Genomic DNA, 23600 nt, shown 5'->3' on the forward strand with positions numbered 1-23600 from the left:
TCTCAGTATCGTGTGACTAGGAGTTAGGATGTGCTGTAGCAGCGAAAGGAATCTCACATTAATTTATTGGTTGTCACCAAGCAATGCAATATTGTACCTGAGTTTAACATTTGTTTGAGCAATTTTGCTTACACAATGTGTGTATAGTGTGTGCCACGTGTTTGACAACGATTTCTCATGTGAATGTTTCATAAAGGTCTTTTTTCCATCATATCTTTTGGCTCAAGCTGCCTTTTCTGCAACAGCATGGCTGCTGTTTGGGTGATGGGACAATAGCAACACCTCAGTAACTGATCACAAATCTTGGGGAGATTATATATCATTATATTTTGACTTCTCGTCGTACCATAACTATTTTTCCCTGTTGTTAGCTCCTTTGCTTGATACTTCAAATGCAAGTCTTATTGATTGAGATACACGAAAGTACATTGAATTATTATAAAATGTTTATTCATCAAATCTGTCCAGAGTAATGCCAGGGCAGTGTGTCAATGACACAGGAATATAAAGTAACATCAACGTATCAACTATTTGTATAGTTACTCTGGGTTTTAATTATGTACATGTCTACATGGAAACATTACATACGTTTAATATAGATATTTACATTCAATCTTTTAATATTAAAACAAGAAAATGACTGAAGGTCAGTAAGAAAGAAGATCCTATGTATTTCCCAGCGCCATATATAAATCAGATCGAGAGTAGTTTGAAAAATCAAAAGCTATCAGTAGGAAAACACATGTTCTTCGATACTCATGTGGTGTCTTAACCAGTGGTGACTATGTAACAAATCCTGTTGTCTGAGCGAAGCATCTCAGACTGGACAAGTCAAAACATGTTGTTACAATAAGAAGTTTTTTTCTTTCTCTCAGTGTCAGGGCCATTTGACATTGCTTCCAGCTTTCTGTGGATTTACTCAGCAGTGCAGCACTGAAACATTTCCCGTAGACATCGCTGACCAGTCAGTTCGTGTGAGACTGTTCACAAGGAATTAAACATTCCCAGCTCTTGCAATAAATCTCTGTTTGTGAGAACTGTTTGCAGCAACAGGGTGTCTCCATTCCCAGGTCAAAAAAAGCTCAGAGGGTTGGGGTTGGGATCAATGAAGCCAGTGGTGTAGGAGTGGAGTCATTGGTCCAGATTTGGGTAAAGTTGGCCCTACTCCGAGCACTGGGCTCTGGTGGCGGGAAGGCAATGTGGAATGCAATACCTATGCTCAAAATAAAAACTGAAACCAACAAGGTGAGTCCCCGACGCCTGATCAGTTGAGAGACGGAAAACTGCCCTTGCTGCTTGGTACTGGAAGTATTTTTGTTCTGCTCAACTTCGCTCTCAGTCCTTCCTGTAGTGGTGTTGTTTCCCTCAGCCTGATGAGCCACCTTTGGCTCCTGATCCTGGGTGTCAACAGGGCTGTAGCCATCCGTTTTCGGGGCTGTTTCGCTGTTTAATTGGACCTTCAGGATGCAAAGATAAATTTCTTAATGAATGTGTGAGTCGTTTCAATACCATAAGGTGAGCACAATAACTCGCCAAGACAACATGATGTAAAACTACAAGCTGCACTTACTATCTCTGGGCAGTCAGTGATATCTGGCAGCACTGCTTCATTCAGCAATGTACTAGTAGGACGTTTTGATGTCACCACGACTGTCCTCCCAGCTCGCGCTTGAGCCTAAAAACATTTTGAAGCGAGGAGCATGAATACATAACAAAAGAGATGCAAATCTCGTAAACAACCTTCAATTCATCAAAGGACATAGAAAACACATCAGGTGTTGACAGTGAGACATTTTACTATTTCATGAAAAATACGAGTTCATCTTGAATTTGATGGCAGCAACGCATCTCGAAAGGTTTGAGGAACATGTATGCTTATGAGGATAGATGAGTCTCTCACCTTGAGCGTGACTTTTTTCCAGTTGAGTTTAAAGATCAGAATAAGGAAGAAACCCGTTTCGAGGGAAACGCAAATTAAGAGACCCACCCACAATCCTAAAAAGGACGCAAATTCAGACACACACTCATTAGTCACAGTATATTTGTATTTACTTGACACATAGCAGCAATAATAAGACCAATCATCAAGAAACTGAGACAATGCTTATACTAAAGTACAGAAATATACAATCAAACTTGCAGTTGAGGCTGAGCTTACGTTTCATATGATGATCTCACATGATGAGGATTACAGAAGTGAATACATTTTACCACTGTGGGTAACTTGTATATCAATTGCAATTCCATTGCAGTTTATTCAGTGATGAGAGATTTCAGTCTAATCAGCCAAGACTGGCCTCTATTGAGCCATGTTGCACTCACATCTAAGAACAAAGATCTGCTAAGAGCATCACTACAAGCATTTCTTTCAGTCGAACACTGACACAGACTCCAACATATTCTGTTATGATAAAGTTGGAAGATGTTTAGTCGGCCATTGCCATTAAAAACAAAACTAAAGCAAGAAAGTGTTTTATTTCCCAAACACGATTTGGATGCTTGTCACAAATTTCCGTGAGTCACCAAAGAAAACATTAATAGAGGCAAGAATGCGCACCTCTCTCAAGGTCAGAGGACTGATGTACAGAGAGATTTGTGTACATGCAGAGTCGCATGAAATGTTCAGTACATGAACACTCTGAGTGAACAGCCAAGGAGCTCAACTATAGCAGGGGGTAAACTGTGGACTGGAGGGAAGAAAATTAAATAGCTGTTGCAGCAAAATCCACTGGGTTTGTGGGCTTTACTAATGACCCCTAATTTAAAGACACTATTTAATTGCCAGCTTTTTTTTGGTTCCGCCTCTATGAAAATACAAATTCATTATGAAGGCAAAACTTTGGTCCGTGGTGTCACTGAAAGAAACTAAAATGAGTCACTCATTTAAAAAGACTGAACTCATGATAATTCAAGATGCTTGTTTGCCTGAAAGCTGCTGAACCAAGCTAAAAAAAACTCAGTCACTATGTCCCACGAGGTTAATGTTGCCATGAAGTAAATATTAAATAGCTTGAAGTTGACTTTTTAGACGCAGGTCTGTTTACTTTAATTACACTGTAACTAAACATCACTATGATTTGCAAACAGGGTTACAAGGGACTTATAAAATATATTAAGTATATTCTATTAGTGTTATTTATGTCTGCTGCTAAGCAAGTGCCAAATTTCAAATATTTTTAAAGGGAAATTCAACCAATTTTACCCATCAAAGTCTGTTTACAGGTTCACGAGACTGTGTCCAGCACATAATTGACAAGCAATACACAGGTTTCTGTGGAGGAAGCTGCTAAATTTCCTTCAATAAAAGAAGTGTGCGTATACTGGATGACTTCTTCATCCCGCAGCTCATCTCTGCTTTACATAAATTTACTTTACATAAGTGCAGCGCAATCTTACAATGCCCGTGGTTAAGTTGCACAGGGGCACGAGGTTTAGAATACAATAGTCTTTAGTAACATTTAAACCTTTGTTAAAAGTTTTTTATACTACTGTAATGGTTTATCTGTATCTATCTGTAAAAAAAAACATGGCCAGACTAGAGGTTTATATGTAACACAATATAAAACGTATTCATTGCCCAGCAACAATTGAACCAAATGTTACAGTTGCATTATCTCTTAAAGGTAACACGTTAACAAACACTTTGACCTGTTAATGATTGAGGCGATGTGAAGTATTGATTTAAGTCAAGGGGCAGTTACCCAAAGGTGACACTTTGCTTTTACTGTGGAAGCCTGCAAGCATTTGTGTGCTGGGTTTAGCTCTGTTTATATCAAGTCTATGTTTAAGTCCAGCATTCATATGAGCTGAGACCCATTTCATTGCATCTGGTGAGATGAGAAGTGTCTCAACTCATATGCATGTGGTACACTTTACGGTACGGTTTACTCTGCCGTAGATGATAGGCCTTGACTGCTGACTGAAGGGCAAACACAACCACTTGGTAAAATACTTCACTGAAATCTTTCAAATTCGTAGAAAATAGACAACTGAGAAAAAAACAAAAACATTTGCAGTGAATAGTTTTGTGGGACTAAAAACTGGAAGCTTCGGATACGCTCTTGGCATCAGTGTGATGAAAAGATTACCTAATATTCTCAGCTGGGCAAAAAACATCAGAGCTACTCCTACTGGCAGTCCGATGCAGTAGTAGCTAACCAGGTTGGACAAGGCAGCAATTTTCTGCATACCACATCCCACAAGAATCCCTGAGCAAACGCACTGAAACAAAACCACAAAGGCATTGATTCTTGAAAGCAAGCAAATAGCTCTGTTAACTTTTCAACACATGCACTTGGTTCAAGACAAGACAAGAACTGTAACATACCAGAAGTCCGTCAAAGAATTGTAGAAATATGTAGACTGTCATGTTTTCCGACACAAGATTCACAATATTGCTGCAGAGGACAGAATAAGATGATCAATACCGAGTTGACTTTACAATGTACAGGAATGAATATGCGTTGGTCTGAAACTCACACATCAGGGGTAAATATATACCCAATGACTGATTTAGAGCCAGCGATGACGATACCCTGGAACACAGAAAGCACTCCTGCAGCATGGAAATAAGACATAGGATTTAAAACCTGACAAGGTGCAAGTCCAACACATCTTAACAATACAGGGTGTTTTTTCTATGCATGTCACAGTTAACACAATCAAACCAAATCCCATGGTCTTAAGTTAGATATTGTATTTGCTGTCCTTTCCCAGGGATTAATCACCACTACCAACTAGATTACAACTATATCAGAGCTTCCTGCTGGTTTTGTATTCATAGACATGAAAACTAAAAAGCGATTTTCGCTGGTAAAGGTCTGTGTTATGTCAGTTTTGTACAGTAGTATTCACTAGTGGAAATGTATCTTCGTACCTGACAGTACAAGGCTCACTTTGCAGGTTACAATGGCTCTAGCTGTGTTGCCAGCTCCCAGAGCATTCCCAACACGCACACAGGCAGCTGCAGAGATGCCTAAAGGAAACTGTAACAAACATATTCTTATTATTTGTGTCAGTTACATTTTGAGCTGATTCTCTATCTAGAGGAGCGGTTTTCAGAGTCTGAGACTGTGAACCTCACCGAGTATAGAGAAAAGAAAAGAAACAAAACACATCATATTCCACTTTTTCTCTTGCAATATTGTGTTGATAGTGCACATAACATAATATCCGGATTTAATCTCAGCTAAGAAAACCAAAACAATATGAAAGCAGGTTGCTTTCTGTACAATTCTAAAGTTCCTCTTTTTTTTCAAGCTTTCAAGGAATATTTACACAATAATGTTGTGGATGCTTTTGGCTATGGTAACTGTGCAGTAAAATTCAGATGTAGTGACAGCCCTGATACACACTTAACAAGGGAGCCAATATAATTCAGTTGATTCATATAGCACCAATTTACAACTAAAGTAATCTCAGGGCACTTTACAGAGAAATTATGCTTAATTCAAGGTAATTATAATCCATTTATTTCCAATTCAGTTTAACAGTTGAATTCTGTGAGACGATGCTTGATGAAATATCAATTTTTAAAAAAGTTGACTAGCAAATGAAACCACGATTGAATCAAAACTTCACTTCAATTCAGTCTGTGTCAGGTAGTCACATATTACTGTTTAACATATTGAGGCTTTGTGCACATCAAAAATTATATTTCTTAATGTATTTCATTAGTTTCCGACTTGTAAAAATCCCCTCATGAATCTGATCTCTGCAAACACAACACAATTATTTAATATTTCGATAACTGATATGATAATTCCTCACCTCCATTTACTGAGCCTCCCCTGAAACTGTCTAAGACCCTGTATATATTGTATAATAGTGCTGCTGATCCATACCATGTAGGTGATGGCTCCTACTTCCGCCATCACATGCTGCGCAGCAAGATCCACCTCTCCCAGCACACCTGATATGATATCATGATACGATATGAGAACATCGTCAGATTCTGGTGCATTAAAGTCACATTGGGAAAGACACATGTGTGCACTCACAGTCAGGGAACACCACATGTACAGAGAAAAAAATAATAAAGAGGTCAGATGTTTTAAATTTTTATCCTAACTTTTTCATTTAACATATCTAACTTGCAGAAAAGTCTGCAAAACCCTTTTTTTCATTCAAATTAAGACATTTACTAATGTCTTCCACTTATTCAAATATTAAGGACTCATTAACTGCATGCACTGCACGTTACAGTAATTTGAAATGAAACTACAGGTACGAGTGTCCTACGTTTCAATGTGTCGTAAAGTATTCCAGTCGTGTGCAGCATAAAATCAAAAAGCCGTTTAGTGTTTGCAGAATGGACTTTGAGCAAGAGTGAACCACTTTAAGGCATCCGCTAATGATTATATAAGAAAATTATAAGAAAGTTATATATGAAAGCAAGTTGCAGTCAAGACCTTTATGAATGAAAAAGAGCCAGAGCCTTTCACATCTTACTATCTGAAATACCTGCCCAAGATTTTCACACAAAAGGAAATGACATTCTATGACAACAACTTTTACTGAAAATAAGATACAAAATGCAATGATAAACTGAGTCTGAAGAGAAGAGGTGTGTGAATAGATAAGGTAACTATAATCCAAAAGAGACAATAAGATAATTGTCTGTTTCCTGTTTCGCACATGAAAAAAATTGCACTGTGCAAAGTGCAGTCCAGTTTTTTATTGGTCAAGGTCAATTTGATTTATAAAGCACATTTAGTGCTGTAAAAAATACGGTAAAAAAAATTTTAAAAGCGGAAAGGTTTGACATAAGTGTTCAACTGTGTTTAAAAGCCAGTGCAAATAAGTGAACAGGGATTTAAAACATCAGAGCGTCTGAGCCATTCTATTGTGGAGAGGCATAGCTTAGGAGTGACCACCGAAAACGTCAACCTGGAATATGAAACACCCAAGAGTGGCTGGGTCGATGACCTCGGTGCTTTAACTGGAGCGTGTTGGTGAAGCAGCTCAGACAAGTAGGGAGGAGCCATGCAATTTAAAACTTAAAAAAAAAAATAATTTAAACAAGATTAAATTGGATCCTGAAACCATTAGGAAGCCAGTGAATGGAAGTAGCATTTTTCTGTGACAAATGTGTCCATTTGAAACTTTGAAACATGGAGAAAAAACAATCCTCAAATGTGTTTATGATCCATAAGTATCTTACTTTCCTCATAACTATTTTGTGTGTGTGTTGTTTGTTGTGTAAAATCATATCTTCAAAAATTTGTACTGCTTTGCAAACAAGCATCTATTTAATCAGATAACTCAGGGATGAGAGACGCAGGGCTGCTGAATGGACAGCAGCGCCTCATATTAGCTGGGTATTGTAACTGCAAAACAAAATGTTGACTAAACAAATCACTTTCAATAAAAAAAAATGTATATATTTTTTAAAGAAACAGTCTACGAAAAGGTTAACACTGGTTGTATCTCTCTTTGTGGTTTGTTCAGAGGAAGAAAATGTCAAAGTGCACCCACTAGAGGCTTCACGGTGAGGAATTATATGCCCTAAAATGCACGTGCAGCCAAATTATCGCTGCAACAAAACCGAACAGAGAAACACAGACAGAAGGAGAGTGACTGTGTAATCTGATAACAATGCCTTATAATACCATGTATTCTAACATTAGAGATTGGAGGTTTTGTGAATTTCTTTAAAAACATCTGACAGACTATGATATGGGCTTAGAGATTCAAATTTAAGTTCAAAGACCAATGGAAGCATGACTTTGTGTTGCAAACAATACTGACCTGCAAGGAAGCCGCCAACTTCCCAGATCCACCATTCAAAGCAGACCATGAAAACACTGGGAATAGCCAGCTTCATGTAAGAGCCCCAGTCCTGCAGACAGTCAATGGACAAGCCTGCACAAAGTCCCAGACAGAATCAACCCAATATAACCAATGTCTGAAGACACAACTACTCACATGCAGCAATTTCAGAGATTCATCTGACCCATATGAATATCTGAAACTTTGGGTTTGGTCTCTTAGTATTCCACAAAGCAGTTTCAGGCTAGATTGTATAATTGATATGTAAGTCCGTCTGTTTCACTCAAACAGAAAAAATCATAATAATAAAAGAAAATTTAATCACTCGTTACATCGTTACATGCCTACAGCTTCCTGTTAAAGTGGAAGCAATATGACATGCCTAACAAAAAAGATAGAACTTTTAAAATGTATGAAAAAGGGAACAGGAGTGTTCCACGAGTTCAATCCCTGACCCACCGAACATTGTTTGATCTTTTCTGCTTTCCTGTCGGTTGTGGCTGGTTAGGATTTAGCATGAAAAATACATAGTTTGTTAATATAAGTTAGATGTCAGATTAAATATCAATGAATACATGATTACAAGTTTGCAACATGATGCCTGAATGTTTCCCTTTACAACATGTAAATTAAAATGCAACCATCTCACTATTTTTTGTGTCCTTATTAAGACAATCCAACATTTTGGACATGTGGACAAGCACACCTTCCTTGTGAAGCTGAGCTCTATTTAAATTCACATTTTTGTGTAGACCTCACCTCCCCATGTCTGCTTATGGAGCTTCTTCCACCGGATGTAAGCAAACAACAGCAGGCAGATGGCAATCTGAGAGAGACTGTTAGCGATGGCTGATCCACTGAAAACACACACAACAAAGCGATACCACTAATTTATCTGTTGGACATCAAAAACTGTCAAAAACTGTGATTCTACTTATTTGTCTATGCAGATGCTTTTGGAAAAGAAAGAAATTGTGAAAATCCAGTCAGTTAAAGTTACAATGTGGTTTGAGGAGAATGGAATTCGTACAGTCTGAGAATAGGTCTTGACAATTAGCAGGGGTCCCTGCTTGATATAGGACAGGAGGGGTGGAAGACACAGGACCCCAAGCAGAGAGGCCTGATTGGTCGACTGCCTCATTAATCAAATGTTTGGCCAGCTGGAACAAGATCAACTCCTATCACGGTTCTTTCTTCTTTCTCTGCCCTATGCTGCCTCCCTCTCCGAATGAGCTCAAGAATAATAAACTCCAGTGCACTGCCGACTCGGTTTAAACAAAAACAAATCACTCCACTGAGACAGATTACAAGGCTAAATACATAAAGAGTCTTCTGACCTGGTTCTCTTTCCAAACTCTTAGATTTTAGCCTATAGCCCTCTCTTCTTTGGATGATTGAGCAGTGTTCAGTATTGAGAAAGAGATTTTCTCTTCCTCTAATGCTAGAGGTGCTTTACTTATATATATTTTTAGCTGTCAGTGACGCCTGATAACATCAAGCAATACAAAGTCCAACTAAAATTGAAAGAACGGCAGCTTGACACACTTACATGACACCCAACTTGAGGACAGAGATTAAGGCAAAGTTGACCCCCAAGTTGAAAACGTTTGCGACTGCTGCCGTGTACATCTGAGGCATAATGATCCCCTGAAAGATAAATGAGACATAATATCCATAATTAGTGAACCAGTCTGGAGGGGTAACGGTCAAACAGAATGAAAATAATAGCTGAGTTACAATATAGCCTATGATTGTTTCCCTAAGAGAAATTTAGATAAAATAAATCCACTAGATTAGGCTAGATTGATAACAATAATGCATCACACTACAAGATATTCCTAAAATTGCTAGAAGTGGTGATCACAGAGTACTGCGCGAGAATTTCATGGGGTAGCATTATGTAAACAAGTTGGAGACGGATTACAGGAAATTAACACAAACTTTTTGACCCCACATTACAGGAAAAAGAAAACACAGACAAAAGGTTAAACAAGTCTGGTTAAAATTCACAAACTGGACAGGAAATTTCCATTTAGATTTTTGTCAGCACATGCCTGCTAACCATGTAGCTTAGAATGTTAGAATGTTCACATTTACACAGTAACTGCCTAGCAACAAGGTTAAGACTTAAATATTAGATATTTCAGATATTTCAGATATTTGAAATATTAGATATTTCAGACTATCCTGACTAGTGTAGAACACTGCCTCTGTGAATTTCATATCAACCTTATGGGCCTTTCGTCTGATCTCAGCATAAGAGCCATGAGGGCATATTGTTAGTTTTGAAATATAAATATGGAAATACGTTTGTTTTTTGGCCTCACAGTGGCCTCACAGTGAAACCAGAGAAAATTTTGATTTTAAAGAATGATCCTCTACCCTCTTCCCCCATAAGTGACACGTCTGATTCATATAAAAATGATCAAGATGAATAGAATGACATTCTGCTCAAGTGTGTGAGATCACGGTTAAGCATGACATCCTAATATGAACGCATTTCACACTTCTGATGGCTTTTGTTGACCATCGAGTGACACCTTTTCCTGATTTTGATTTCTGACCATCGAGTGACACCTTTTCCTGATTTTGATTTGTAAAATTGAGCACATCAAACTGTCATTTATCACGGCAGAAGTGTTGGATTTACCTGGTTTTGTAGGTAGGAGACCTGCAGGTTGTGCAGGAACATGGCCTGTAACAGGGAAAGATAAAGCAGATTGATTATAGAATAAAGCTGGCAGACAAGTATGGATTTTTGAAGCAAAATCTTCGATCTGATGAGAACAATTCTGCTGCTTAGACACAAATTTCTCATTGTATATTGAAACTATGCTGCTTATATATTGTTAATATGCTGAATGAGAACTGGGTCAATGCAGCTGACAGGGATAATTGGAGTAATCATATCATAATTGAAAGAAGTAGTGTGCTTGTCTTCCTTTTGAATCTCTGACTCATTTTAACATTTCTGTATGATACCAGGAAAGATGTCTGCATACCTATAGCCGCTAGACGGCCATTATTGCAGGGATGCGGCTTCCAGTGCAGTTTTCTTTGATTGCTATACTGCTTCAAAATGTAATCTACCAATGTGCTATGTGTTGCATTTGGAAATGTCAGTACATTCACTTACTGGAACAGCAGGTAGAAACATCATCACATAGAGCTGGGCAATTCTGAAAAGTAGGCAAATTAAGTAAATTTCTTTAAGTTGAACATACAGAAAGATGTATAGACATGTTCCTGTGAGTACACAGGATCAAAACACATGTTCACGTAAAACCTTAGCCTAATTGCCTTTGTTCCTCATACTGTGATTAACAAAAGTGCCACCATAAAACACAGTGTGTTAAAGTGTTGAAATCTGTTGGGGTCATATCCTTGCTCTAAGGCCTTGATAGATTTACATGAAAAAGCTGATCATCAAAAGATTCCAAACAAGATAATAGAGACAGTAATGTCAGTACTGCTGATAAGAATTATAGACATGGCACTAAAGATAAAGAACTGCCTTTTCTAAAAATCCTAAACCACACTTTGTCTTCAAATTCATTTGAAGTCCATGGATTTACCTGGCCACCTCTTCGTCTTGGTGCATGAGAAGCAGTAAGTTTTGAGTATTTATTAGAAGACTCCAACAAGGCAGACAAAACAGCAGCAGGATCAGTGAACTTCTTTGTAGTATTACTCCCACTCGCTTCAAGTTCTTACTGCCAAACGTCTGTAAACCAAATGTGAGAAAATCTGATTGTTTCCACCTTTTTTTTTAACCTCACAATAAAAGTCATGCATAGATCATGTAGATTGCTCACCTGAGAAATCAGTGTGTCACAAGCCATAGCAAGGCCATAGCCTGTTGCAATTGTGGTCACATTAAGGGTCTGAAAGGAAAGGGGAAAAGTATGCGAGTGAGACCAGTTATGAAAGGCTGTAATTAAAATATTTTGTATTCATGTACATTTGTTTGATTTTATCCATGTCCGATTTTAACATGTTCTAGCTTCTACAATTAAAAGGCTTGTGGACTACTTGAGGTCTTTGAATGTCCAAAATACATTGAACCAGTCGCTTCTGATTCCATACAATGAGTGTGTTATCTATCATTCATACACTTACATACATAGAAAAGCATTATGGGGTTCTGTATCTTTGTTCAGAACACTTGGTCATGTGGATCACAACTCAAATTATCCATTTATTGGCTGACCACTCAACCTCCTGAGCCATAACCGTTCTGTTTGTCTAGAATTTAAAAGCCAGAATTGATAAGTGCCCAACTGTTTGCTAATAAGTTAGCCATGAATCTATGTATGCTTAAAAGCTGGAGTGTTTGTTCAATTTAAATATCAATTTATGACCTCGTATAATCTGAATTATGTTGCGTACAAAAATAACTGACAGGAAAAGAGAGTGGATTGCTGCAATACTTAAATATTTATAGGCAAGGCCAGTTTATTTGTAGAGCACAATTCATACACAAGGCAATTCAAAGCGCTTTGAATTGCCTTATATTATACAGATGTATCATTTCATTATCAATTTTCTGATTGATTTACACGTAGAAGTAATGACAACTGTGATAAGACTTTTTAGCTACTTGAGCTATACAGTATCTGTGCCACAGCATTACCTGCTGAGCCTGTGCACATTCGTGACACAGGCCAATTCAAATTATGAGGACTTGCTTTTTGTGTCTGGTGGCTCAGCAAAACCAGGATTAGTGTTTTTAAACCACTAAGCAAAGAGCATAAAACATTTCTCATCTAATGCAAAAATAATGTTGACACCTTTCAAAATCAGGACAATGAATCAGTGCCAACTTCACTTAAGTGATCTTACTTTATGCACATAAGTTGAAATTTAAGAATTGTTTTTTCCTTATTGTGCAAAATCTGGCATGTCAATGAAAAAATGTGTGATTAATTATTCATCTTTACATTCAAGCTACAGAATATTAAAGTTTCTCAAACATATAATTTGGTATGGAACCACTGTTTTATATGCCAGTCAGCTTTTATCAAATTTTGGTTATAGAAGTGATAAGTGATAAGTTGTTTCTGTCCATTTATATTCATTGACTTAATTAGTTACTGTATGTTTTCATGCTTTTTCAGTTTATGTTCATTTTTATGCATACAGGATGTCCAATTAGTTAAATATATAGATATATATATCTATATAGATATACATATAGATATATATCTATAGATATATATAGATATATATACACACACTGCCCGTCCAAAAGAGAGCCTCCCTTTGGATAATTATTGCATGGATGATTATGTTTCAGTTAAACAACCATTTCGGAAGACACATCCTGTGGTCGTAGAAAAGATGTTTATCTGTTTCAGAAGAGTCAAATTATAATCAAATTAAGAACTGTGCAACACTTTGTAAAAAACTGGAAGGATAGTGGGGAACCATCATCTTCGGAGGGAAGAAATGGGGTCGGAAAAAGATCTTGAATGATCGTGATTGGTGATCACGTTGGTAAAATCCAATCGTAAAAAAAAACAACGGTAGAACTCATGGCTATGTTTGATAGTGAAAGTAAGAGCATTTCCACATGCACAATGTGAAGGGAACTCAAGAGATTGGGACTAAACAGCTGTGTAGCCTTAAGAAAAATTAGTTATTAGTATTAGTGAGGCTAATCCGAAAAAAGGCTTCAATTTGCTAGGGAGCAAAGAGATTAGACTCTTGGACTCAAGAGTCAAGTATTGCTGTCATTAACTTGTGTTTCACTGTCCCAACAGGTATCCTTTGAATGGTGTTGTGGTGTTTTTTCCTCCTATTTTCTGTCCTCTCAAGCCCCAGCTGGTCGAGGCGGATGACCACCCTTCCACCCTTCCTTGGCTTGAATTGGACTATATTATTTAAGAGCCTTGAGATGACATTTGTTGTAATTTGGCGCTATAGAAATAAAAATGAATTGAACTGAATTGAATGGAAGAAGGTCATGTGGTCTGATGAGTCCAGATTTACCCTGTTCGAAGTGATGGGTGCATCAGGGTAAGAAGAGAGGCGGCTGAAGCGCTGCACCCATCATGCCTAGTGCCTACTGCACGAGTCTGTGGGGGCAGTGCTATGATCTGGGGTTCTGCAGCTGGTCAGGTCTGGGTTCAGCAACGTTATGTGCCCATACAATGAGGTCAGCTGACTACCTGAATATACTGAATGACCAGGTTATTCCATCAGTGGATTTTTCTTCCCTGATGGGACGGGTATTTTCCAAGATGGCAATGCTTGGATTCAACCGGCTCAAATTATAGAAGTGACACCAAAAAGTCACTTTTTTCAGTGAGTCCAACAGTAACTATTCAATTCACATCTTAAGGTTTATCTCAGCTCTTCTCACAGAGAAAAAGAGTGCCCATTATCTGATACTATCCAGGCGTGTCCCCATGGAGCTTCCAGACAGATAAAAACAAGAGGCAAGATTCTCTTTGTCTTGTCTTATGGACACGATGTCCGGACCCATGTACTATCTTCGGGTTGGACTTACACCATCTGCAGCCTCGACCTCAATTTTAATTTTAGCTTTCTCTTGTCCCCCCTTAACAAAGTCTATAGAATAAGTGGCTGCTGCTTATTTTTCTGCTAATCAACCTTTTACAGTGTAGCTTAATTTAGTTAATCTTAGTTTTACATGTGTTAATTTCCTCACGAGAGAAAGTGTTTATTTTTGTGTGGGGTGGCCACGGCCCAAGGCTGACAAACAATCCCATTAAGAACTGTGTCTTGTCAGAGTCATCATCAACCCCTGCAACATCCTGCAACAGAGTAGTGTGGTCCAAAAGGATGGCTACAGACACGGAACAAGCAAAACCTAGGAAGAACCCAGTCCAGCAGAAGACAGTGATTGGGGCTGATTCAAGAATTTGATAAGTTGACTGTATGTTTTATTCATAAATACATCTTCCTATTTGTAATCAGGCTCTTAGTCTTAGAGTTTATCTCCATTATAACATTGCATCTATTCTTTTTCTCTGAACCTTCATTCAAACTTGCATATATATTTCTGTTCACCACACTACTACCACAGGTCAGAAACAGTTTAAGCTAACTCATAGAGTCATACCCGTCATTGATTTGCATTTTATGTTGTCTATTTATGTTGTGTCTTTCTTGGTTAATAGTTAGTTTGTCAATAGATGTTTCTCATGCTGGGTGTTTTATTGTAGCATTAATTCAAACTCCCTGACAAATTGATTGATAAAGATAATATCATTGATAAAAGTCTCCCTTTTAGATTAACTAATCAATATGATAAATTCAATTTTTACTTAGCGTTACGCTTATTAGGTACCTGGTTAGGTTGAGGCATTGAAAATTAGCTGGTAAGGTTTAGGCATAAAAACTACCTGATTAGGATTCGGAGAACAGCACAGTTTGCATTAAAATTGACACTCCAAATGTACAAATCTAAGGATGCCAAGTTTTACCCCCTCAGCACAAGAAACAAATTGTTCTAGAAACACAAAACAAACCTCTTGCTGAAGACATCATGCTGGGTGACATGAAAGAATGCGCAATGTATGTCCCTCAGCACAAAAAAAAGAATTTGGTCTCCTTAATCCCCAGATTGTAGACCTGCAATCTGCATTACAGATAACCAATAAAACAACCCCCCTCCATGTCTCAGCTGTCACATGTCACATACACAGTCACACGCAGGGTATGTCATACTTAATATGCATAGAACCATAGATCATACCGCTGAGGCAAGTGCATATCCAGCCAGTTCTGCATTGCCAATGTGACCACAGAATATGGTGATTACAAACGGCATGAGAAAGTTAAGCATCCGAGACAGCAGCTGTAGAAACAAACAGAGATTTTACTTTGCACACAGCCCATTACTGACGCAGCAAGTTATTCCTTCAGACAGCTTATCAGTACTCGGCAAGGTAATTAGAAAGCAGTGTTGAAATCATCAGGCACAGATATGTTCATATACAGTAAGAATAGACCTAATTTTTTCACTTATTGCACACAATAAATATTTCACAAGTTATTGCACTATTGGACTGGATTATGCACTGCAGATTTAACTCTTCTTCTGCCCCAAAGAATAAAGTAATGAATGTGCATGTACTCCAGTTGCAGTGCTGAATAACAAACAGCTCCTTTGACCAGCACTTAAACTTTCCCCTACTCACCAGTGGGCCTGTGAGACGTAATACATGGTAGAGTTCTTCCCTGTAGGCTGGTGGTAACCAACGTTTCACGCATGCACACCGAAAGAGCTTAGAGCTGGCCATGGTTGCCCCCTCATCCCCCACAGGCCCTGCCACCTTGTCAACAGGAACCCCAGCAACAGGCCCTGCAACAGGCCCTGCAACAGGCCCTGCACCCGGCAAGGGGTGTGCAGGTTCCAGAGAACCCAGCTTCTCCATTCAAACACAAGAAGAGAGAATAGGAGGGAGAGGGGAGGAAGAAAAGCAACAAAACACCAGAGGGAGGGAGAGTGGGAGGGAGCACAAGGGTAAGAAGGGCAATCAGCCTATCTGGGTTTAGAAACATAACACATGTACTTCTTTAAAGTTATTGAATGTATAATGTTTGGAGGAGGGGGGAACTGGGAGTATGAATAAAAGAGAGAGTGAAAAAAAGAAACGACACAGTTGAAAAGCCCTGGATTTATCCCCTGGAACCTGTGTGGGGAAGTCGGGTCAGTGAGGGTTGATTACATATGTACTGTAGCACACTCATGCTCAAAGGACAGGCACACAGGGAGGGTTAGAAGAAACTGGTGGTGGCCCACCACTGACAGAGCAGTCAAGTCAGGGCAATTAAAAGTGTGAGGTTATTGTCGGGGGGGATAGATGGTGTTTGAGGGTTTGGGCTGTGAACAGCATGAGTGAGTAAGTACTTTTCTTAGTGCATGTTGTGGTTTCTGGGTTTGTGTGAATGGTCTCTCAGGGCTCAGTAGTAATCTGATAAGGAATGCTTGTTTGCACCATGCATACAAGGAGCTCTGATGGCACAAAGTCTGGGTCTCGAATAATTGAATCCACTGAAGTTGGTGTGTGTGTGCACATGTATTAGCCACTGATCTTATCTGAAACTCAGTGTACTTTGGCTGCTTCCCTTTTTTTCCCCCCAGAGTTCGCCCTCTCATGTAATATCCACACATTCATGTGGCCACACAAACCTGCCTTAATCCATTTTTCCCGACACAGCTTGGCAACTTAAACATCTATTCTGAAAGTTTTACAGGTAACTCCAACTGAATTGTTAATAAATAACCTAGTTAGAGTGACTGGCTTGATTTAATCACTGAAACTTACAGTAAATTACTCTGAAAACATAGTGTGGAAGTGAACAGTTGATAATATGTTGTAATCAACAAGCATAGAAGGCAGGTTACCCTTTAAATCAGGCGAGGAGGCCATAGCTGTGGTTTGTGGCTGAGGAATAAGAGATCTGTGTGTGTGCAGGTTAGAATTGTGTAATATGACATAGGGAGGACATTCCTCTCTCACTGCTGTTCCTGCAGCAGTTGCAGCCAACCTTTGCTCTTTGATTAACAAACACATAATGATTTCTGAAACAGAGGGTGCAACAACCTGTCATATTCAGAGCTTTTAATGCATTAAAGTAATATAGGAGCAAGGGAGACTGAAGTTTACTGGAGACAACACCAATATAGCTGGTAGTATATAAGCTAAGTCAGAATCACAAGAGTTGTTCTGAAGACGCCAAAGAATGAAGGTAGGGTTAGCTGCTACAGGCTCTTAGTAAGTTTTTGGTCTGGTTGGGAGAGAAACTCTAATATAAGGTGGTAACAGCAAATTTACTATAAGTGACATGTCAGCTGCCTACTGCAATATAAGTAAACAACAACACATTTAGTGATGCATACTTTGTATTTATTAACTTTTTCCAACAGAGCAAACTTATTCCTCAGATGGTCAATGCTTCCCCCTATGGGGAGGAGAGGGAGGGCTGGTGGAAACATGCACATGTGTACTCATACAGAAACGGACGTGTAAGAAAAAGCTTCTGAAAGTGCATTAGTCCCCTGTGTTCCTCCTCATTCTCATTATTTTCTTTCTCTACCAACTTTTTTTCTCAGAAAGCTGGGATGATACAATGATCTACAAACAATTTCAACTGTATTTAACTAAAAATAGTACAACGCCAACAAGTTAAATGTAGAAACTGAGAGATCATATGATAGCTACTGTACATATTTACTCATTTTGAGTGTGATTCCAACACATGTTCATTTCAAAAGGGTACGGACAAGGAAATTACAGATTTAAATGAGGGGTATTGCAAATGATCCACTTACTGGATCATCAGTTAATGAATTTAAACGGCATCTGGTCAGTTACATATAAAGACTTAAGTATGTAAACTGCATCCAGAGTCTTTTCGGCTGTAAATATTATGACGGGCTCAACCTCTGAAACACTGGTCAAGCAACTAGTTTAGACAATCCGAGAGTGATGTAAAGTAATAAGAAATTAGGTATTTCATTTACCTGGGTCTATATTTTCTGATCAGTTATAAGTATAATTGACAGTGTTGAGTCACGGTGTTCTGATGGGTATACCTGGAGGAGAGCACTGCTTTCCCATAACCAGTCACCATTCCATAACCAGTCATTTTAGTTTGCTCCATCCCATTCCAAAAATCCTGGCAGGACTGGTATGTTGGTGAGTAGAGTTAAAATTGGATTTAATTCAGACGGATCTGTTGGTTTCTAGAGAACGGTTAGGGTCACATATAAATAAATGCTCTCCTCCAAGCAAAAACCATTACAAGGAAGGCAATGTCAGAGTGAAAACTTGACAAGCTGTTGACAGAGAAAAAACAGGCAGCACTGCTTTATAAATGCAAGTCTGTGGTAGAAATCACTGCACAGACAAAATTTCTGAAAAACCACTATTAGTACACTGTGCTTATTATAAGGCAAGGCACGTTTATTTGTAGAGCACAACTCGTACACAAGGCAATTCAAAGTGCTTTACAGCTACATAAAATCCCTAGAAGGCAACCGAAATCGTTCCAAAAAACCAGAAATAATCATTAATGAATTAAATTGTAGTGCTGCTCTTTAAAAAAAATGGAACATCAGTGATATTGATAACACACTCAAGCATCAGAAGTAAAAGAGGGTAAATTAGCTTTAGCTTTTGTTTGTTTGTTTACCAGTGAGCCTTTTGCAAATGTTATTTTGTTTTCAGAACTCATTTTATTTGAGTTTAAATCTACCTTGTTGCTTGCATTGTATTCCTATGAAGCTAAACACTGCAATGTTGTAGTAGTTGCTTTCCTGAAAATTTGTCACTAAATCAGTTGATTTGTACGTCTTGTCCATCCTTTTATGTCTAAAATAATGACGTTGTTATAGATAGATAGATAGATAGATAGATAGATAGATAGATAGATAGATAGATAGATAGATAGATAGATAGATAGATAGATAGATACTATGAAGTAGTAATTACTTTATTACAGAATAATAATTATATCCATAGCTTGGTATGTTGACATATTGCATCGGCAACCTTTTTAGCCAAACTCACACGTTGACTTATCATGTATATAGGTTTTTGTTATCATGTATATAACTATTTACCTTTTGAGAGGCCTAATCTGTGCTCAGCAAACCGCATCAAAGGTACACAGCATTGATCAAGCCTGTATTCTTTATTTTTATAAAGTATACACACATCTAAATACATTACATACATATTTTAATGGTATGGATACTGTTAAAAATGTCAATGTCATTCGAACAATACGAAAACAAGGAAAGAGTACAGGAAATAATTTTCCCTACCTTAATTGTCAAGTAATGTTTTTCTTACAGTCAAACATACTTCAATAATGGTCAGTTACGAGAACATTATATGACACAAGAATGAGATTTTATAGATAAGAATAACATTTTTCTTCCATCTTGTTGAATAACTTTTATCTCTACATTTAGACTAGTTGTTGACTTCCATAGTGACTTGATTCATCAACAAATGTGCAGACATGTATCGTCAAATGCAAAATCGCATTTGCAAATAATCACAGCCTTTCAAAACAATCTTAAAATGATTCGTACAAGGACAATTGAAAGCTATTAAAAATCTCATAAAATGTGCAGTTACATCTTTACATCCACACCCAGCGAGTTTTAGTGCCTCTGTAACGACTATTGGCTATAAAAAGTTTGCCTGTGCTTGCACATCATACGAGTGCAACAATAAAAAAGAAAGGAAAAAGTCAGGGGTGGGAGGTTTGAAAGGGTGTTGACAGGAACAGGTAAATAAAATTATGACAAAGCCAGTTAGAATTGGAGCGAGGCTCTAAAAGAGTCCTGAGAGTCATATAAGAGCTGCTGAAGATTCACAGAACCCTTCACACCCTCATACTCACACACTGTGAACTCAGAAGGGGAAAAATAGATAAGAAATACGAAGACATTCACTGACAGGTAAGGGCCTCTTCCTCAGCTGAGCCACCACATCTATTTCAATGGAATGAACTCGGAGAGCACCGGCACCGTCCTCTATTGAAAGAAGGGAGAGGGTAGTCATCTTATTATGTTCCTTAAATTATATTTATAGTGTATATTTACTTTATTTAGCAAAGAAAATCTCATTGAGATAAAAGAGCTCTTTGAATAGGGCCTTCTTTATGAAAAAGGATGATTCTGCGTCCTTTAAAACTTCTTTCAGATGACAAATTTTGGTGGGAAAATAATATCAGAATAAATTGGTTCCTTTTCTTAAACATCCTTTCCTGGCTACAGAGTAGAGTTTTTTTTCTTAAGTTTTTGGTTAAGAAAACTAGTGGAAACATCAAATTGATGACATTTTTTGCACATCACTGAGATTGAACTAAACATTTCGTCAGTTCCTGAAGGGTTATCTGTGATTGTATAGCGTATTAACAGCAGGGGAATACAGTTTTCTGTTTTGTTTCTGTTTTGTTTTTACTGGAATTGAAAAAAAATGGCACCCTGTCATAGATAAAATCTTGATGAACAGCCTAGCGTTTTTTCTTCCATCCATCCTTTTCCATTCCCTGTGTTATCCTGTTCAGGGCCAAGTGTGGAGCCATCCTGGATAGGTTGCAATGCATTTATATGGCTATCACTTGCACCCGCAGCCTATGTAGTATCAACAATTACTGTCAACCGTTTATGGGCATATTTTATGGAATGTAAGAGCAGACGAGAGCAACTGGAGAAAACCCACACATGCACAGGAAAAGATGCAAACTCCTAACAGAAAAGCCAGCAGGTTTAATCATTAGACCACTGGAACAACCCGCACCTTTTTCTTTTTCTTTTCTTCTATCGAAAAGTACTTTTGTTCTGTGAATTGAGATAAAACGGGACTCTAGAATATTTGTGATGATCCATCCTTTATTTCCAGGTTTATCCAAGGAAGGCTAAAACAATGTTGATGTTCAGAACCCCTTTTTTTCTTTTGCTCCTGTGCGGTGCAACCCAGACATTAGGTAAGCTTTTCTGGTCACTCTTTATGTTGCATTATTCAAAAGATAAAGTACCTGTTCCCTCCATCTCTTTGTGCCATCTTTGCACCCCCTTGTTCAGTCAATCCCTGACAATTTCAACATTTCTCTTCTCTGTTCTACCAAGGCATCATTATCCAGTCCAACCCAGCTATCAACAGTGAGGGCACTATTCAAGTGGACGCTCAGAAGACTGTATCTCTGAAATGTGAGGTTGACGGCGACATTCCAGCTGATGAAGAACTGGTGTGGCTGAGGAATGGTGCAATGGTCCAACTGAGTGATGACAACAAGAAGGGTCACAGCAGTGTGTGTGTCACACCTGTCCTCACTGAAGATAACGATGCAATTTTCACTTGTCATCTGCAAACAAATAAGTCGGATAAAGCCTCCGTTACCCTGAATGTCACATGTAAGTCCATCTAAAGAAATCATGTAAAAAGAATTTATGTATATGTTTATTTTTTATTTATTTTTCTTTTAGTATTTTTTTTCAAAGTTGAGAGATAGCTTCATTCATTTTTTTTTCTACAAGTGACATATCTGCATCTACCTGAGTTGGAAAAAAAAAATTTAAATCCGCTTTGAGGATATCAATATCTTTTCTGATTTTGCCCAGATGCCCCAGCGCTCTCAGGAACAGAGGAAATCAAAGTGGAATTGGAGTCACCGCTGGTCCTGGAGTGTGACATGCGGGCCAATCCACCGGTCTCATCTATGTCGTGGACACTAAATGGAAGCAAGGTGGATCTACTAGAGGGTGGCTTCACTGTGACCAATAATGGCATTACAAGCCGGCTCCAAGTCAACAGTGTGAACAAGCACTTGCATGAAGCCACGTATAAATGCACAGCAGTGTCTCCCATGTTTCCAGAGAGCAGCCAGACTTTTGATGTCATAGTGACAGGTGAGTTCCCATAATCATCTCTTACAGCCTCAGTGTTTGCTCATTTTATCTGATACTGTATTGCTCGTGAATGATCTGCACACAAAATGATGGGGGCTAATCATCTTCCTCCTTATCTGTAGAAAAGACCCTGAATTTCCCGCTGATGCCCATCATAGCAGGAGTGGTGGTTGTGTGCGCCACTGCACTCCTGGCTATAGTTTCACGGTGGAGAAAAATCAGACAGGTAACGCACGAGACATTCACACCGAGCAAAAAGAGACATTCTCAACTACCTCCATCTTATAATGCTTTTGTTTCATTTTAACAGTGCTTCAAGTAAACAGCACGAATATACCAACTCTGTGTACTTCATCAACTGAGGGAAGCCGCAAGGACATCACCATTCTCTATTTTGTGCAAAAGTCTATGATTTCCCATTTATGTAACTTATCTAATTTCTTAGAAATATATTAATTTCTCTAAAGGAATACTTCAAGAATGCCAATGGACAAATGGGGATGCATTTTCCTGTCTGTTGAATATTAAGCTACAGCCTAATGTTACTAGCGTAGTTTAGGAGAAAGACTGGGGGCTCGCCAAAGATAATCTCTTTGAACCATATGAAAAATAGTTATTTCAAATCTGCTGTCAGTTTTTGTCTTGTAAAGTTTGAACAGATCTAGGCCTGATGTCCCTTCTGTGTTCTACTTTTATGCTGTGTAATTAAGCCAACCACCTGCTGTGTAAAATGTATTTATTTGGCTATTAACAGTGACAGAAGGTTTTCCAAAACCTGCAATCTGATTTTAAGCTTGTTACAACGTGATCGGGAGGAAATTATGCTACAGGCCTTTCAGTCTATTGAAGGACAGTGTGTTGCATTGTAAACTCACCAGTGGTAACTGAAATATGAGCTATTATGAAAACAGCAAGAAAAGTCAACATTTGATTTAGCAATAAGAGGGGTGGTGGAGACATGAAAGCTAGAACTTTAATCCATGAGGAAAGGCTTGAGTTCTGTGTGATACTATATGACTTTTTGTTTGGTACTTGGGATGGTGATTCAGAAAAAGATCATAAAATTGGGGTCAAATTAACCCTTTCAGGAGTTGCCTATGTAATGTAAAATTTGACATTTTTAGCTATTCTCTGTTGAGGCTGTTTTTTTTTTACATCTAGACAAGGATATCCTTGAAACTGACTATGTAGCCTGTGGTGGACAAGTGAGTGTATTATACACTTTGATGTGATGCTGGATTAGACCGTGAATGTGTAAAAGTGTATTTTAACACTCCATTTCCTGTCTTGTTGTTAACATCTTTGAATAAAATACATAAAAATGAAAAACACGCTGGCATTGAAAGGACAATCTTCTTCTGGGAGCATTAAACTATCAAATCAATGAGGTCATTCGTATGAATGTTATTGTTTTTTTTAATTGATTTAA

General features: G+C 38.2%; 2 protein-coding genes across 5 annotated transcripts; one reads left to right on the forward strand and one right to left on the reverse strand.

Moving 5' to 3' along the window:
* Positions 1–428: 428 nt before the first annotated feature.
* On the reverse strand, positions 429–16203 carry slc47a1 (solute carrier family 47 member 1). Its single transcript, XM_072374562.1, has 17 exons — positions 15939–16203; positions 15494–15595; positions 11586–11654; positions 11346–11494; positions 10907–10949; positions 10421–10465; positions 9320–9417; positions 8530–8627; positions 7750–7863; positions 5844–5911; positions 4877–4985; positions 4480–4555; positions 4328–4397; positions 4089–4221; positions 1901–1995; positions 1571–1675; positions 429–1457 (listed from the first exon to the last, which is right to left on the reverse strand). The coding sequence occupies exons 1-17, from the start codon at positions 16173–16175 to the stop codon at positions 1083–1085; spliced, it is 1986 nt and encodes a 661-aa protein (XP_072230663.1). The 5' UTR covers positions 16176–16203; the 3' UTR covers positions 429–1082.
* A 92-nt stretch (positions 16204–16295) lies between these two features.
* tmigd1 (transmembrane and immunoglobulin domain containing 1) lies at positions 16296–23500 on the forward strand. 4 transcript variants are annotated; one of them, XM_072374567.1, is made up of 7 exons: positions 19433–19585; positions 19629–20218; positions 21165–21249; positions 21392–21676; positions 21884–22171; positions 22294–22397; positions 22482–23500. In XM_072374567.1, the coding sequence occupies exons 3-7, from the start codon at positions 21189–21191 to the stop codon at positions 22491–22493; spliced, it is 750 nt and encodes a 249-aa protein (XP_072230668.1). In that variant the 5' UTR covers positions 19433–19585; positions 19629–20218; positions 21165–21188; the 3' UTR covers positions 22494–23500. The 4 variants fall into 4 exon arrangements, with proteins under 4 accessions (XP_072230667.1, XP_072230669.1, XP_072230666.1 ...); XM_072374566.1 differs by lacking the exons at positions 19433–19585; positions 19629–20218 and adding an exon at positions 16296–16450; XM_072374568.1 differs by lacking the exons at positions 19433–19585; positions 19629–20218 and adding an exon at positions 16493–16643.
* Positions 23501–23600: the final 100 nt, after the last annotated feature.

The sequence above is a fragment of the Leuresthes tenuis genome, unplaced genomic scaffold (genome assembly GCF_036924035.1).
Source record: "Leuresthes tenuis unplaced genomic scaffold, fLeuTen1.0.hap1 SCAF_21, whole genome shotgun sequence".
In the NCBI taxonomy this organism is placed as follows: domain Eukaryota; kingdom Metazoa; phylum Chordata; class Actinopteri; order Atheriniformes; family Atherinopsidae; genus Leuresthes; species Leuresthes tenuis.